At 39.9% G+C, this 15,339-nt stretch overlaps 1 protein-coding gene across 7 annotated transcripts in view; it reads left to right on the top strand.

The window, feature by feature from the left end:
- CTNNA3 (catenin alpha 3) overlaps window positions 1-15,339 on the top strand; it is a 427,418-nt gene that overhangs the window by 268,311 nt on the left and 143,768 nt on the right. For all 7 annotated transcript variants that reach the window (XM_064429667.1, XM_064429665.1, XM_064429666.1 and 4 more), the window contains one exon: window positions 14,300-14,392. In XM_064429667.1, the coding sequence (XP_064285737.1) occupies window positions 14,300-14,392 (93 nt within the window). The remainder of the gene's footprint in view (window positions 1-14,299; window positions 14,393-15,339) is intronic.

Genomic DNA, 15,339 nt, shown 5'->3' with positions numbered 1-15,339 from the left:
GAACAGTTAACAGATGGAGATGTGGATGCAGAACAGTGGCCAGCATTTTGGGAATAAAATGTATCTGTTAGCAGATTAGGATGTCATTTTTGTAAATAAATTAAGCTCTTCTAAGCGTGATCAATATTTATAAATGGGAAGTGGATTTTCATTACATTACTATACTAATTAACCCTCCTCTCTTATTACACATTCTTTCCTTTTTTTTTAAATATTTTTTTTACTCTCAGTTAGTAAGCTAATGCTCTGTTTTTGAGACGAAAACCACCTAATTTTAGTTTGCTAATTTCTGTGCATCCTCAGTTTGTGTGAGGGGGAATTCCCGTTCAGGCTGCCGTGGTTGCTGTGGGACTTTCCCACTCTGAGGAGAGCCCCGCACGCTGCCTCAGGCAGGGCTCAGGAACAGCACGCTGGGGACATGTGGGCGGGGGGGGTCCTTTTTGTCACTTTTTCATTGTTCATTTAAGTCCATAGACCTCAGTGGACCCATTTGAGTAACCTGACTGCTAATTTTAGCAAGCCTGTGATTAGCAATAGTAACCTAATCACAAAATAAAAAATAAAAAAGAGGCACTACCTCATTTTACTTAGACATACTTTTTTTTTTTTTTCTACAGCTGTTTAAAAACCAACCTTTTGATGCCTGAAACACAAAGGAAGTGCTGGTGAGCCCAAGAGTCATGTGTAAGCCCCAGCTTTCCCATTTCAGTGAGTTTGCAGAGTCCCTCAGGAAAACGAGGTGGTTGGCAGGAGGGTGTGAGGGCCCTGGGGGCAGCCTACAAACCCTCTGCTGCCAGGTGTTGCTCAAGTTGGATGGGTGTTTACAGAGAGCCTGCAACAGTAAAGGTGATTTACCTAAAGATGGTAATGGCATTTGAGGGAGAGGGTTGTGTGGAATTACTTGTGAAATTAAAGGCAGCACAGGAATGATGCACAAATTGTTTAAATGCAAAAATTGTATTATGTTCTAGTGGAAGCAGTCTGGCAATAGTAATTGAGAGGTGGCAGGCAGATGGAAGGATGGAAGGAGGCCTTTAAAGACAGGTATCTTGTTTCTGGATGTTTTGGAGCTGGTAGATGGATGCTTAATGCAGAGTTAATGTGGTCAAGATAGTGAATTAAGAAAAGCATTTCAATAAAGTTCAGTTAAAGTCAGGCATGTACTTCCAAGTGTATGTGAGCTTTAAGACTTTGAATCTTGCTGTTTAGGGCCTCACAGAGTTCTAGCATTTTGCAGCAAGTCCTGAATTAATAATGCAAGAATTTTTGTACCTCTGTATAATTAATCAAATAAGATTCAACTTTCCTCTTACTGATTGAACTTCAGGTGATAAATGGTGACATTTTCATTAATCCTCTTAATCACAGCCTTTATTGCGTAAGTGTGAAGCAAGGGAACAAAAGATAAACAACCCAAAGATTTGTCAGACTTTCTGTGTCTGAGGGGCATATTTCAGCAGCTGGAAATGCAAGGCACCCTGTGCAGTGTGCTGGGAGTTACGGGAGCTCCAGGGGGAGTGGACTCCCCAGCAGGACACACTGGTTAGCATTTGTGGTGATACTGTACAGAGAGCTGACACAAGTGCATTGGCACTGACTTCTTGCCTCATATTACTGCAGAAACCAGATTTAGAAGTTCCTCAGAGTATTAGGAACTGTGATAATTGTGATTCCATTATATCCCCAGAAGTCTCATCATTTTGATACATTGATCTGTAATGAGCCAGTCAGCTGTAACAGAATAATTCCAAAGGCACCAAAAAAAACCACTCATCATCTAAATATTAACATCATTTTACTAAAGCTTGTGCTTCTCAAATACCAAACAAGTCTCTCTGTTATTTGTTAGAGTTTTCTGGCTGTGGCATTCACATCTTCTGAAAAAATTCCTTCACCCAGGATTTTTCTCCTGGGTAGCTGAGAGGCCTCGGAGAAAAGGAAAACAATTCTTATCTCATTTGCTTCTCCTGGGCTGTGCTCATGTGTGGAATGTGTTTGGAGATTGTTTACCCACAGGTTATTGTTTCATTGGATTCTGGTGTGAGTTGTTTTGACTCATTGGCCAATCAGTGTCAAGTTGTGTCGGGACTCTGAAAGTAATGAGTTTTCATTGCTGTCTTTTGAACATTCAATAAGTATCTTTTCTGTATTCTTTAGTATAGTATTCTTTAATATAATATAGTATAATATAGTGATAGGTTAGCCTTCTGAGAACATGGAGTCAGATGCATCATTCCTGCCATCGTCAGGGGTGCCTTGAAAGTACAATAGCTGGCTTGTTTTTATTTTTTCCCCTTGGAATATAAATGCTGTGACAATTGTTAAAGGAGGATGTTTACTCTTCATAGTTTTAAATGGAAAGAGGATAGGTTTAGATTAAGTAGGAGGAAGAAATTCTTCCCTGTGAGGGTGGTGATGCACTGGCACTGGTTGCCCAGAGAAGTTGCCCCATCCCTGGAAGTGCTCCAGGCTGGACAGGGCTTGGAGCAGCCTGGGTGGTGGGAGGTGTCCCTGCCCATGGCAGGGTGTGGATGATCCCTTTCAACCCAAAGCATTCTATGATTTATGAGTATTTTCCTGATGATTAGGCCACAATTTGGCTTGCTCAATTTAACCACTGCTCTAGGGGTCTTTCTGGTTATTTTACCACTGCAAATGGCTTTTGAACCAGTATTTTTCTGCCATTGCCTGGGTGATGGTTTTTACAAGACTGTACTTTATGACATGAGTTTCTAGATATAATGAAATAACTGATAAACATCTTTGTTCTGAAATGCAGTTCGTACACAATACCTAGAGGAGCTATGTCATATCTTGTATTTGAGACAAGAAAGCAAAAAGTAGGGCAAATTCTTTTACAATACAGGAGTAACAGCATAAATGAAATAAAAAAAAAGAGTGGCTGGAGGGAAAAAAAGTAAGGAAATTATCAGAAAACACTGTGGGAAGACATGGACTAGAATTTCTGATTACAAGGAAGGCAAATGATCGTTGTTTATCAGGGAAGTTGGATATGTTTTTGTTTATGACAGCTTGGCTGAGACAAAAGGAATATCCTGCTAGGTATTTCCCTTTGGTTTTATTCTTCTCCTGCTGAAGTTTTTTAAAAGAATCTGAACATCAAACTTGAGCAATGTGCAATAATGTTAGTGTAGTTACTGCCAAGGAATTCACATGGCTTACATTTTACCATCATTGTAATAAATTGCTTTTTCATAACTGTTAGCCTAGTATTGAAAATACTGAGTTCATGACAAATTTCTAAAACCTTCTGAAAAACACAGGCTGGTCTTGGTAGGTGTAAGGAAGCTCCTTACACCTCCTGTCCCAGCAGGACAGTACTGATGTGTGCAGTCAGGCTTTCTCTGTATGAGCTGTCCTCAATCACACTATCACAGTTCAGGCAGTGAGGGGACAGAGGACAGTAGTAGCCATGTCCCAGGAGCTTTTGTGATGGGAAGTTCTGACCAGTATATGGTGAGATTTACCTGAATTAACCAGGAGTTGTTTGTAGGTTTAAATTCTAGACTTCCTTGCACAGAGATTGGTTTCCTTTGAAATGTGACTCCTGCATGTCTTTTTGTTGCTGTTGGACAGGTGTCTGCTGTGCGTGAGGATCATTTCTCATCGGGGCATCGCTTTGCAGTGAATAACAGTCAATTCGTTTGCCTCTTTTCAAGGCCAGTGTACTGTAAACAAGATAGAATCTCCTAGGAGTTTTTCAGTGAACTTAGTATGACCACATTCCTGCAGTTTGAATTCTATGCACACGCTTTTGGGTGAGCCCACACTGATGCTTCAAACCTCACTGCAATCTGCAGTTGCAATCTGGACAGTTTTCTAAGTGACTGTGGGCTGCAAGGCTCACAAACACTTTTAAATGTTTTCTTTGTGATCAGCTTCACATTTCCTAGATCAGAGATCACACAGCAAAAATTAGACAAGGGTTTCTTATAAAATGTTTTTGGAACCTTTATTAATTAACAGAGACTTCCACTGCCACAGAAACATTTTATGTATAGAACTACATTCATTCCATATAAACTACAGTAGCTATGAGCTTATGTCCAGCTCCACAGGCAGTTGGAATTGGCTGTCTGTACACGGCTTTCATGCCACCATTTACAAAGAGGAGAGTAAAGAACTAATAAACCTGAGAAAATTACTGATTTATTTAAGGGATTAAGGAAGGGTGAAAATGAATGAGAGGACTAATTACATTTTTACAAGATATTTGAAACGTAGGCTATAGTGAATGCATAGGAACATACTGTAATGCAGTAATGAAGTAATGTAATGCATAAGAATGCACTGTGTGCCTGTGGCTGGGCACGGGCAGGCGGTGGCTCCTCGTGGTGCAGGGGGCAGAGCTGTGTGAGGTGGGGCCCACACACACACAGAGAGGTGTGAGCAGTGGGACCCACACACAAACACACACGTGTGAGCAGTAGGACTCTCACACACACAGAGAGCTGTGAGCGATTGGACATACAGACACACACACCCCCCACACCCCTGTGTGCAATAGGGCCCACATTTGCCCTTGCTCAGTGCTGGACCCAGCCCGCGGGAGGTTTGGAGTGGGCAGGGGGTCCGGAGGTTTGGTGTGGGCAGTGAGTTCGGAGGTTTGGTGTGGGCAGCGAGTGCTGCTGCGGGCGGTTCTGGCCGCACGTCCCCAAAGGGAGCTTTCAAGGTGAGTGCAGAAGGTGCGTTTCGGTGACCTGGCGGTGGAATCCCGCTGGCTATACCGCTGCCATTCTGCCGTTTTGTCCATTGGAGTTCCACCTTTTTGGCCACCAGAGTCTCGCCATGCTGGCCGCTGGTGCTGAGGGTAAGCAGCACAGGCAGGACAGGCATCCAAAACCACCCATAGCCGTGAGTTTTCTGCTTTGTCGTCTACTTCAAGTTGTTCTTTGTCTTTTGAAACATGGGGGCTTTGGTGGCCTTGCTGCTTCAAAGACTAATTTCATGCATCATAAGTTCTAAAATAGCAATCTCTGAGGCAACAACAGAAAACAATATGTTTGGAAGTTTTTCTCTTGGCTTACAAAATGTTCTGTGTTGGTTCTTGGAGACAGCATGGCGCCTGTTGAGGTGAAGGGGTGTGGCTCAGCAGTGATGAGGGACAGACAGCTCGGTCTGGGATGGGGTTTGGGTCGCTATTGGGGCTCAGTTTTTACATGTTGTCCTTGAGTTTAAAGCTTCTGGGATGGGCTGTTACACTAATTCTCTGCTTATCACTTTTTCAAGTCCTGTTGAGTGGAAGCAGGACAACAAGACACTAAAGGTCTTTTCCAAAGGTTGGAGGGAGCCACTTGGGTTGGAGAGAGATTCCAGGAGTACTGCAAGAGAGAATTAACTTCTGATAAGCTTTTGAAGTGGGGTTGGTTTTCTTTCTGAAAAGCTGCTACTTTAAAAAAATTCTTTAAACACACATGATGTGTTCTTGTGTGAAGTGGGAGGGCTTGGTGGTTCTATACTACATAAGCTGCCTTAGGCTCTGACTTGCTTTCTTAAGTAAATTTCTTCTTTTAAACTGGGAGATGGTCTTGTACTTGCTCTGGGAAAGCTTTCAGAGTGCTGAGTTACAGATATTGCCACTGGCAGAATATTGAAAGCTGGATGACCTTTACTGTTGGGGAAGATGAAACAGGAAAGCCTTATAAATACGATTGCCTGGCAAAAGATTTTGACAATATGGAAACTATAAGTGAGATTGAAATGAAGCCTTAACCAAGCCTTAGTTACTAAACAACTGGAAAACAATGGTATGGCTGGCTGAAGGTAATCCCCTTTTGATTAAACAATACCCTCTGCTTGCAGACAGGTCCAAGGGTCAGAGCAGACCCTACTAGCTTGGCAGAAGGGGACCAAAGAGCACTTTTTTGGGTTTAAAATGTAACAAAGTATGATAATGTAATGATTCTTATAGGCTGTATGTAAATGCTGTAGGATTTGTATCTTGTACTAGATTGGTTAGTGAAAATTAGAATATTCAGCTCAGAAGAAGATTTCTTGCACTGTAACAGGAATTCTGCTCTCTCTTTGTGGCTCCTCTTTCGGGCCTGCTCCGAGCTGTGGCTGGTAGCTCCTGCACCCAGGCCCTTGCAATGAACCACGAGTTCCAGACCTGGCTGCAGAAATCTCTCATCTCTGTTTGTCCCGACTGTCCTACCCACCGTCCCTCCTACACTTTTTTTTTTCCTGGAATATTTGACTAACAAGTAATAAGAAAACATATAAGGATATATTCATGCATATGTCTGAATCTTGCCTGTGCTTTATAGATGAAGAAGACCTGAAATTTTGAGTATTCTATTAACAGTTTATTGTATGTGTTGTATTTTCCTCTTTATTACTGAAGTGCAGGAAATTGAGGGTTTCATGCAGTTTAGAGAACTGTTTGATCCATCCTGATCCTTTCTGAGTTCCACTAGTGATAGCTGTTGATCAAATCTTGCTACTGCCAGACAGTTAGGTGCAATTAATGAATTTGTTTATCAGCACTTGTGCATACCTCATTCCTTCAAGAGCTGTGGATTCTGGCAGGGAGTTGTGATTACTCCTTCTTCTGGTTGTTTTAAGGAATTGGTTAATTGTGCATGCCTGGTGTCCTCTTGCTGCATGGGTAACTGCTCTCTGATTTGCCACGTTTTGAGGCTGAGATAAGGAAAAGGAGAAGGTTATGTGGTTACAGAATTGGAGTTGCCACTTCATCCTTTTGAAAACCCTGTTTTCTTCTGGTTTAATATACAGCATGCTTCTGGAAAGCCCCCTATTGCTAACGCTCCAGTAAATGGTGCTGAGGAGAAGTATCATCAAGTAGTTCAGCCTTAGAGCTTTCACTTGCTGTTATGTTCAGCCTGTGGAAGGAGCTTTCTTCAGGGATCAGAGGCCACTTCACAGTTACTGCAGTGGATTGAGGCTGGGGTTGGTGCAGGTGGGACATTTTTTGGGGAGACTGTTAGTGAGACACAGGTCACAACTACAGGCAGTATCTGTTTTACTGGAGTCTTGGCTAGCTTGCCAGAACATGAATATAATACAAATACAGTATTTGTTCTTGGATGTACCTAGAGCTCAGAGTCTAGAGAGCGAATCCTTACCTCAATTCTCCAAATGTAACTGTGACCTAAAGCAGTGAGAGAGAGCTTTGTGGGGCTCTGCATCAGGCCTGACACCTTTATTGAAAAGAAAGGGATTCTGGAATTTTACTGGGCAGAATTCTCCCTTACACACTGCTGTGTTTGTCTCACAGTGTGTGTATTATCTGTTTTCATTTTTGTTGAGGCCCAATTCATCAAGTCAATCCCCTGGATGAACTTGTATGCGATAAGACTTGTCTGAGCACATGGAACTTGAAATAAACCAGTTGCAGTTATGTTGTTAGGAAAAAAACTAACCCTACAACAAAACTCCACAATCCAGGCCATGGGTATTTACATATGCTTTATTAATTACACAAGCAGAATATTGGACATGCTTGGTAGGAAACAGTTGAAGTTACATAATACTCTGAGGAGTTTGAACCATCTTAACCAGGGTGGTTGGTAACGCCTGGAGGGGCAGTGATGAGCCTCAGGTGTGTAGCACGTTGAGCTAATTTTGTCAGATTAGCACTGGGTTAGGCAGTAATGTAGCACTGCCTAATTCAGCTCTGCAGAAAATGGAAGGACATGGAGACAGGTAAAATTTAGAACAGCGCAAAAGAAACCTAAAGGAGAGTGAGGAAGCTTGCAGGTGTGTAGTTGCTTACTGTAGTTAAATTGGCAGATTCAAGAGTCTTTCTGAAAGAGTGGAAGGTGAAAATCTAAAGGAGGCAGGGAAAGCAGCACAATACGTGTTAAAGGAATGTTTGAGTAGTATTTATAAGTTTTTCTCCACAAAAGTAAAAGCTAATAAAAGATAAGAGTGTAACTTTTGACCTGAGGTATAACTATTTTACATGATCTGGAAAGAAATTAACTTTTATGGTAGAAAATGGCTTGGAGAACAAGCAACATTGTGATACTACTTTATTGCCCACTGGAGGTAAGTTTTAAGTCCACAGGAATATTTTTTTCACTATAAACACATGTTGTAGTCTATGTAAGTTTTATTAATGCTATAAAAATCCACATAGTAATCATAAATGCATATAAAAATGCAGCAATGACTGGAAGACGTACATTCATCAGTCTAGCCTTTTCCTTGAAAAAGTATAGAATCATTATTTAATGTTGGCCTTTGCAGTTTTTTCATGGCTCTTTTTGGTATAAACAGTCATTTTCCTCAAAAGACTTCTTAAGGCTTAATGAATAAAGCTAGTGGTTGAAACAGAGAAAAACCTGTAGAAGATATTTCTGTATACCACAAAATTAGAAGCAGAAAATACATGAGTACAGTTTTTCATTTATGGTTTGAAGAGAGCAGGCTAAGAGTTATAATCAGTTTACACTGTATATAATTTATATTGCAAGCTGTATTGACTGCTGTAATACTGGAATTGAAATGTTATTCCTCAGCTTAGTGTTTAGTTGCTCTCTTACAAATGAAATACCATCTGAATTGTGATTATTCAGGATTAACCTCTACCTCAGTGGATTGATTACTGGGCTGTTTTTGTGTCCATTTGTGCATTGTGTTTCTTAGGACTTTTTAACTCCTCGCTAGTGAAGGGAGAATGTTACACATGTTGAAGTGACACTCTGGTTAGTGTTCCTTAGAGGTGTGTATAAGAAATACTCTTGCTTGTTTTTGTGGAAAGCCAGTAAGTTTTTCTGATCTTTACTATGTGTTAAAGAAAAAAGGCAAAATGAGAGGATCAGTACTTTAAACTTCCTAAAGACTGTATTTGAAGTTTTGTGACATATGAGTTCATTTTTTGTGAAATCTGAAGCATGCTGGTTTTTATTTTGGTAACACTTTCTCATTATGGTACTAAGAATTTCTGTAGGTTATACAGCATTGAGCTGTATCAGAGAGTTCTTCTCACTAGGCTAAAAAAGTCTCCAAGTACAGACTTGAGGCTTACCCTGCAGTGTAGTGAAGGACCTGGGTAACCTTAGGCTAGGCAGAGCTTTGGAAGGTCCTTCCTCAGTGAAACAGTTTCTTGACAGGAGGTATTTAATATGAGGAACAGGAAATCTTCACCAAAAAGAAGAAACAGAAGCTAAGCTTTCATGGAATTAACGACTTAGTTATCCTCAGTGATTTACAGTAGAAGTATGTTGGGACTTTGGGTAAAATAATGAAAAGAAATGGAGCTTCTATTGGTGGAGCAAAAGGGATCACATCTAGAGAACATGCTGCTTCATTTTGTACAATTTATGGAAGAGGAATTTAGCTAGTTAGCAGACAATCTGTTCCTGAGCAAATACTTATTTTTGGGAGTTAATGGAGTGAATTTGACTGAAAAAAATCCTTGGGGGTACATTTAATTCTTGCTGTGCAGTGTGGACAATATATCAGCAAAGCTGTTCTCAACTGCAAATGAAAGAGGTGATGCAGTGATTATTTACTCCTCTACTACTTAAAAATCTCACTTTTGCATTTGACTTTGCATTTTGTTCTCAGCCTGGAGTTAAGTCTGAACCAGGATGCATTCCTGAACCACTGTATTGCATCCTTAAGTCATGGCTGGAACGTCTCTCCCAAGGATTTTTCTCCCTTTCCAGCAGAATCAACTGTAAGACCCCCTCACAGGGAAGAGGCAGTCTTACTTTGCACGTGAGCTTCCACTTGCCCCAAGGCTCTTAAGGGACTGGGGACATGTCCCTTTTGTCTACAGAAAGGATGATAGGTTATGTCAGCAGTAGATGGCTTTGGCGAGTTGGCTGTTAAGAATCACCACACCTTTCTGGAAATCCACTGGAAGTAATCAGTGGCTCTCCAGGGTGTTTTGCCTAAAAGTGTTTTCTGTTTTGCATTAATACCCAGTGGAAAGCATTGGGAAATCTGAGGTTGAATGAAGTTTGAGTCTTCATCTTCACTTAAAGCCTTCATCTTCTGCTTGGGGAGAGCACATTCGGGGATCCACAGTGTGAATGCACTTGTGTGAGCATTAACAAGGGAAAAAGCCTTCCACCCCAAGGAAGTTTGGACAACAGAGTGAACTTGTTCATGTATAATGTATCTCTCATGGCCTTTAAGTGTGTCTTTCTTTGCCTTTCAGTTGTTTGGTAAAGAGTGGGAACTGAAACTGAAAAACTTAAAACTGATGCACATTTGCAGTTGTGCTGTCTCCTTGATACGCAAGTCCCGTGTAATGTATAAATCAAGGAGAGCAATACAATTTGTTGAACTATTTTTTTAACCGGGTGTATCTGCAATACCCAAATCTTACTCTTCAGCAATTTCTAGCCTGAAAAGTTGTTGGGGTTCACCATATTCTAAAGAGAGGAACCCCCTCCACAATACAGAAAGGTAGACCCTTGCCCAATAGTAAAAACACCAGTTAAAGTGCCTGTACAAAGTTTCTTAATAACTTAAAAGCAGGAATAAAAGGAAATGTGTGTTGGCATATCTTCAGTGTACAGGTAATGGGCATCAAAAATGCACTCTTCAGTGCCTTCACAGTCTAAAAGTCCATGCAGTTAATGAAATAGTTTATCTACTGCCAGTGCTGCACTTGCATGCTCAGTTCAAAGACTTATTTTCCCACTGCACCTTAATTAGTGTATTAATTGATGTTGCTAAACCTCATCAAGAATGGTTTGTTCTCTGTTTGTTATGTTTTCAAGGAAAAGCTGTGTAACTGCTTTTTTAGTGTCTTAAAAATGTTTGGAGAAAATTGTCGTTATTTTTTTGGTAGAGTTCTGATTTCAATCAGACCAGCCCACAAGAAAGCTTTTTATTTGTCCTGACAAACTTTGCTCTTCAGAAGGACAATTATTTTCTGACTGAGAGCAATCTTGGATTTTCATTTTGCAGTTTTGTTTTTGAAGTTGCAGTGTACCTGTGTTTGAAGTCCCCTAGGGGAAGCTAGTTTCTTCCAGAGAATACAAAAGAAATGTGATGTATTTGTGTAGTTTATACTGCTTAGGGGAGAGACTGTGGTGTAATGAAGATTTCTCAGATTGCAAAAAACCTTTCGAGATGTGTGTGATACATGACAGTAAGGTCATGTAACACTAGGGCTTGAATTTTTCTTAGGGAGTATAGACATTTACTGTTGCTGGAACAGCTTATCCTTCTTATTAGCAACATTACCTCCTCAAAAGAGACTTCAGGTGCACACATGCCCTTGCTCCTGCTTGGAAAAATTACACCCAGGAGTTTGCCTCCTTCCATGTGATTTGAATTATTGTGTTTTGGATTTGTGTTAAGAAGATCTCTTCAGGAACTGCTGAGGGAAGCACCAGCAGTTAGTGTGCTGATGGCTGAGGCCGTGTTAATGACTTCCAGGGATCTGAATTGTCTTTGGGTGGAAGAGTTGTGAGCCTCACCACCTACTGCTGAGACTGACTGAAAGCCCTTTTACTTATGCATAAGATACACGTGGACAAGTGCTGCTTCAATGCCAGGAGAAGAAAATTCCACCCATTTTCTCATGGAAACAGAAGCCTTATTAACATGGATCAAAATGAAAGGCAAAGGTCTAAATCTGCTGCTGGCAATGCACTGTAGTATGAACTACAAATACACATCCAAAATATAGCATGTGTTTATTCCAAAGTAGCCAATACTACTTCATCCAACATAATAGATATTTTTAAGATACCTTTTCTAAATATTACAAACCTCTGTTTGTGTTGTAAAATGGCCTAACATAAAATTGTAGTGCTTATACCCTTGATTTGCTGCTTGTGCTTTGAGAATACTGTTCTTAATTGGCCCTCAACAAGGAATGCTTAGAGCTGAAGGATCAGGAGTGGAAGCATAAGATCATAAAGTTGTTCCTCTTATATTAAAAAAGCCCTTATTGCTGTTGATGTCAAATAAAAAGGAATACTTGTGCATTAAGAGCTCCTTCCTGACCTGAGCACGCTTTGTCAGGGAAGAGCCACACTATTTTACCCTTCTAATCTCCCACATGATATCTAGTAAGACTCACAGAATTTGTCCCCAGATGCTGATCTGTTACATTGAGACATTGGCACCTCTCGGTTTCAAGTTCATTCTCATATTTTGAATAGGGGGTTGGAGTATATGATCTCTGGAAACCTCTTTCATCCTAATTTATTATTCTGTGACTGTGACACAATTTGCATCAAGGACTGTATTTGTACTGATATGTTGGAGCCAGCGTAACTAGGAAACAGGATAAGAAGTTGCTGTAAACTCTATCTGCCTTGCTCATCAAGACAGGGACAAAACTGCTTAGAGCAGTTCCTCACTGATAAACACAAGCTCCGTATCACACACATTTGTACTGGACTCCAAGAAATGAAAATGAAGTTTTTCTTGAACCTGCCAAATGAATTTGAAAAACCTGAGGAATCTTATGGTAAAGAGAAAAAAAAAAAGTTGCTGAGAGTTTTTTCCTGGTGGAATGGCTGGCATTGCCTTTTTGTTTTGCCCTTGAGATGTTACTGCTTTAGACATAGAAGAGTTCTTCAATCAATGATATTTGCACTGAGTCCTGTAGAGTGCTTCATTTTACATAGGTGGTGTAGGAAGGAAGTGTGAGTGGACATAGATTTAAATTAGGCATACACAAGCACCTCAGTCACTGGGGCAGAGGAATTAAAATACTGAAGCCAGTATGAATTAATTGTTGGGATCAGTAGTGAAAACCTCTGACCTGCGCTCCAAAGAAAAACAACTAATTTTTTTTGGTTGTTTTTTTGTATGGGTTGTATTGTGATGATATAAAGTAATCTGTGGGTAGTTTAAGCTGAAGAGTCAGGAAGGGAAGCATAGAATCAAACCCATTTTTTTCAGATACTGCATTAAAAAACCAACCTATGGCAGTTTACTTCAAATAAAAGAGAATACAGTGTCATTGCATTGATGAAAACTGGATTTCTTCAGTCTTAAACATTTTTTTAATGTGGAAAAGATAATATATCACATGGGTAGGGAGCCAGTTAATTGTATCGGAATGCCAGGGAAACTTGTGCAAAGTATTTTTGTGTGGGCACAAAATGTGGAAGGCCATACATTCTAAATATCGTCCCCTTCAGAAAGTGTTTCTTAATCTCTTCTGAATTTTCAATAGGAAAAGTAATTTATTTGTCTATGCACTGACTAATACCTTTTAATTCCTTCAATCATTTAAATAAGAATAATAAAAGCCTTGGGTGTAGTAGATCATTCTTGAACTAGTAGTGGTGGTGTCCTAAAATGCTGATAAAGGAAGACTTGCTTTTATTTCATGGCAGCTGAACGTAGAAGGTGTTGTATGAGTTTTGGGTAACTCCAAAGTAACTGTGGCTGTCTGCGTTGATATTTGCAGCACTGCAGAGGTCTGGTTCTCAGGCAGTTTTTGGTCTGCATTAACATTAGAGAGGTTGTGGCAGTGCAGCTGCTTCAGGGAAGGCTGTGATGGTTGACAAGTGTGGAGTCGTTTACAGAAGGACTCGATATTACTGCAGTAGGATAAAAAGATCTACTGGATCCCAGTGTCTCAGCCTCTCTTGTCTTCACCTTTGTCAAACCTGTCTCTTTCAGCCTGGTGATATTCATTTGCAGTGAGATACTTTTTCCTTCATCCATTAAACTTGTGGAGCATTGTGGAAGAGATTTTTACTTTAAAGGAAGCTGTATCTGTATGGTGTATGTTACAATAGAAGATAGATTTGTTGTTCCACAGATTTCAAGTTTCCATATATGTTATCACTGTTGGTTGCACTGTATATGCTGTATGATATGATCATTTCAGTGGAAAACCATACCACTAACTAAAAGAATAATTTGTTGATGGCTCAGGGCAGAAATTACTTTGTGTTTAATTACAACACATCAAGATAAATTTTATTTGAGCTTTAAGGTCTTAAAAGTAAGTTTAAAAGAACAGTGTAAAAGCTGATTATGGTTTGAAGGGCTCTGAAAAATTAAGGGGCAAGATCACAGGCAATCTGCTGAAACCTTAGGCTCTTTGAAATTTCCTCCTATTTTCTAAACACCACTCTGCAGCTGTTACCTGCTGAGCCTAAATTGGGGTGAGGTGGTAAGATTTCTCATCACTGTCACCTCTTTCCACAGCTCTTTTTCCCTCCTGCAGTGTTTCCCTGTTCAAAAACATTCTTTGACAAAATATTTCTCCCCCAAAATGAAGGCTTTCTAGCAAAGATGTTTTTTGGCAGGTCTGAAGTCTGAGCAGGAATACTTGCTTACAAGGCTGATTGCTAATTTAAGTTTGTCTGTTTTATTTAAGGTTGCCAATCTTGCTTGTTCGTTGTCAACAAATGAAGATGGAACGAAAATTGTCCAAATGGCAGCAAATCACATTGAGACTTTGTGCCCACAGGTAGGAGGTGTTCACTCATTCCCACTGTCGCTATAGACTAGGGGTTTGCCACACAATGCAGATGTTTCCTTGTGTTCCTTTTGTCTAACTTCATATTCCATTTACACAGCTCAGCGTAGCAAATGGAGACCAAATGATAAATGCAAATACTTAGGTAATCTGTCATTTTGCTCTGTGGTTAACATAGAAATGGTTAATAGTCCTTATTGGTTAGGAGTTCTTAAAAACTGCAATTGCAAAAATGTGCTGCTCCGTTTCTGAAACACCCAATTGAATGAGCAATTGTAATGTGAAAAATTTGGGCTAATTTACTCTGAAATAGTTCCTATTTTGAACTTGTACTTGAAAGACTCACCACTTGATTTGGTTTTTGTGTAAGTGAACAGTAAAGTATCAATTCTTCTGATGATCACCAGTTTAAAAACTTGAACTTGCATCTTAAGGAAGTGAATGGAAAAAAAGCACAGCTACAGATACACTTATTCTAAGATATTAAGTACCAAAAAATGTGTTCACTTTGTCATTCAGAGTTACAGAGTTATAAAACTTCAGCATAGATCTTTTGGAGCAAAGATTTTACTGATTCCTGTGAATCTGATCTGTGTTGTAGCCTTGAGGCTGCATAATTTCAAGATCATTAGTTCTTTGAAGAACACTGTAATTTACACAGTGGCATAAGTATTCTTACACTTTTGTGGTAATGTAGTGGAAATAAAAGTTGAAGAGCAAATATTAATATGTTCAATAGCAAGCTTGAGAAGTCCATTTTATGCCTGTTGAATAAATGTAAGTCTCAGAGAAATGAAAAATCTCTGTCAAGGAAGTGTGATGTTCTGAAAATGTCACAAATCAACGTTTTCTCTTGAATAATTCAGTTTCAATGTCTGTTTTTAAAACTTGAAGAATTCTGTGTTTCAGATCACACTCATATGATTTAATGTGTTCCT

This window comes from Passer domesticus, chromosome 8 (genome assembly GCF_036417665.1).
Source record: "Passer domesticus isolate bPasDom1 chromosome 8, bPasDom1.hap1, whole genome shotgun sequence".
Taxonomy (NCBI): domain Eukaryota; kingdom Metazoa; phylum Chordata; class Aves; order Passeriformes; family Passeridae; genus Passer; species Passer domesticus.
This window is presented reverse-complemented; position numbering and strand designations above follow the sequence as displayed.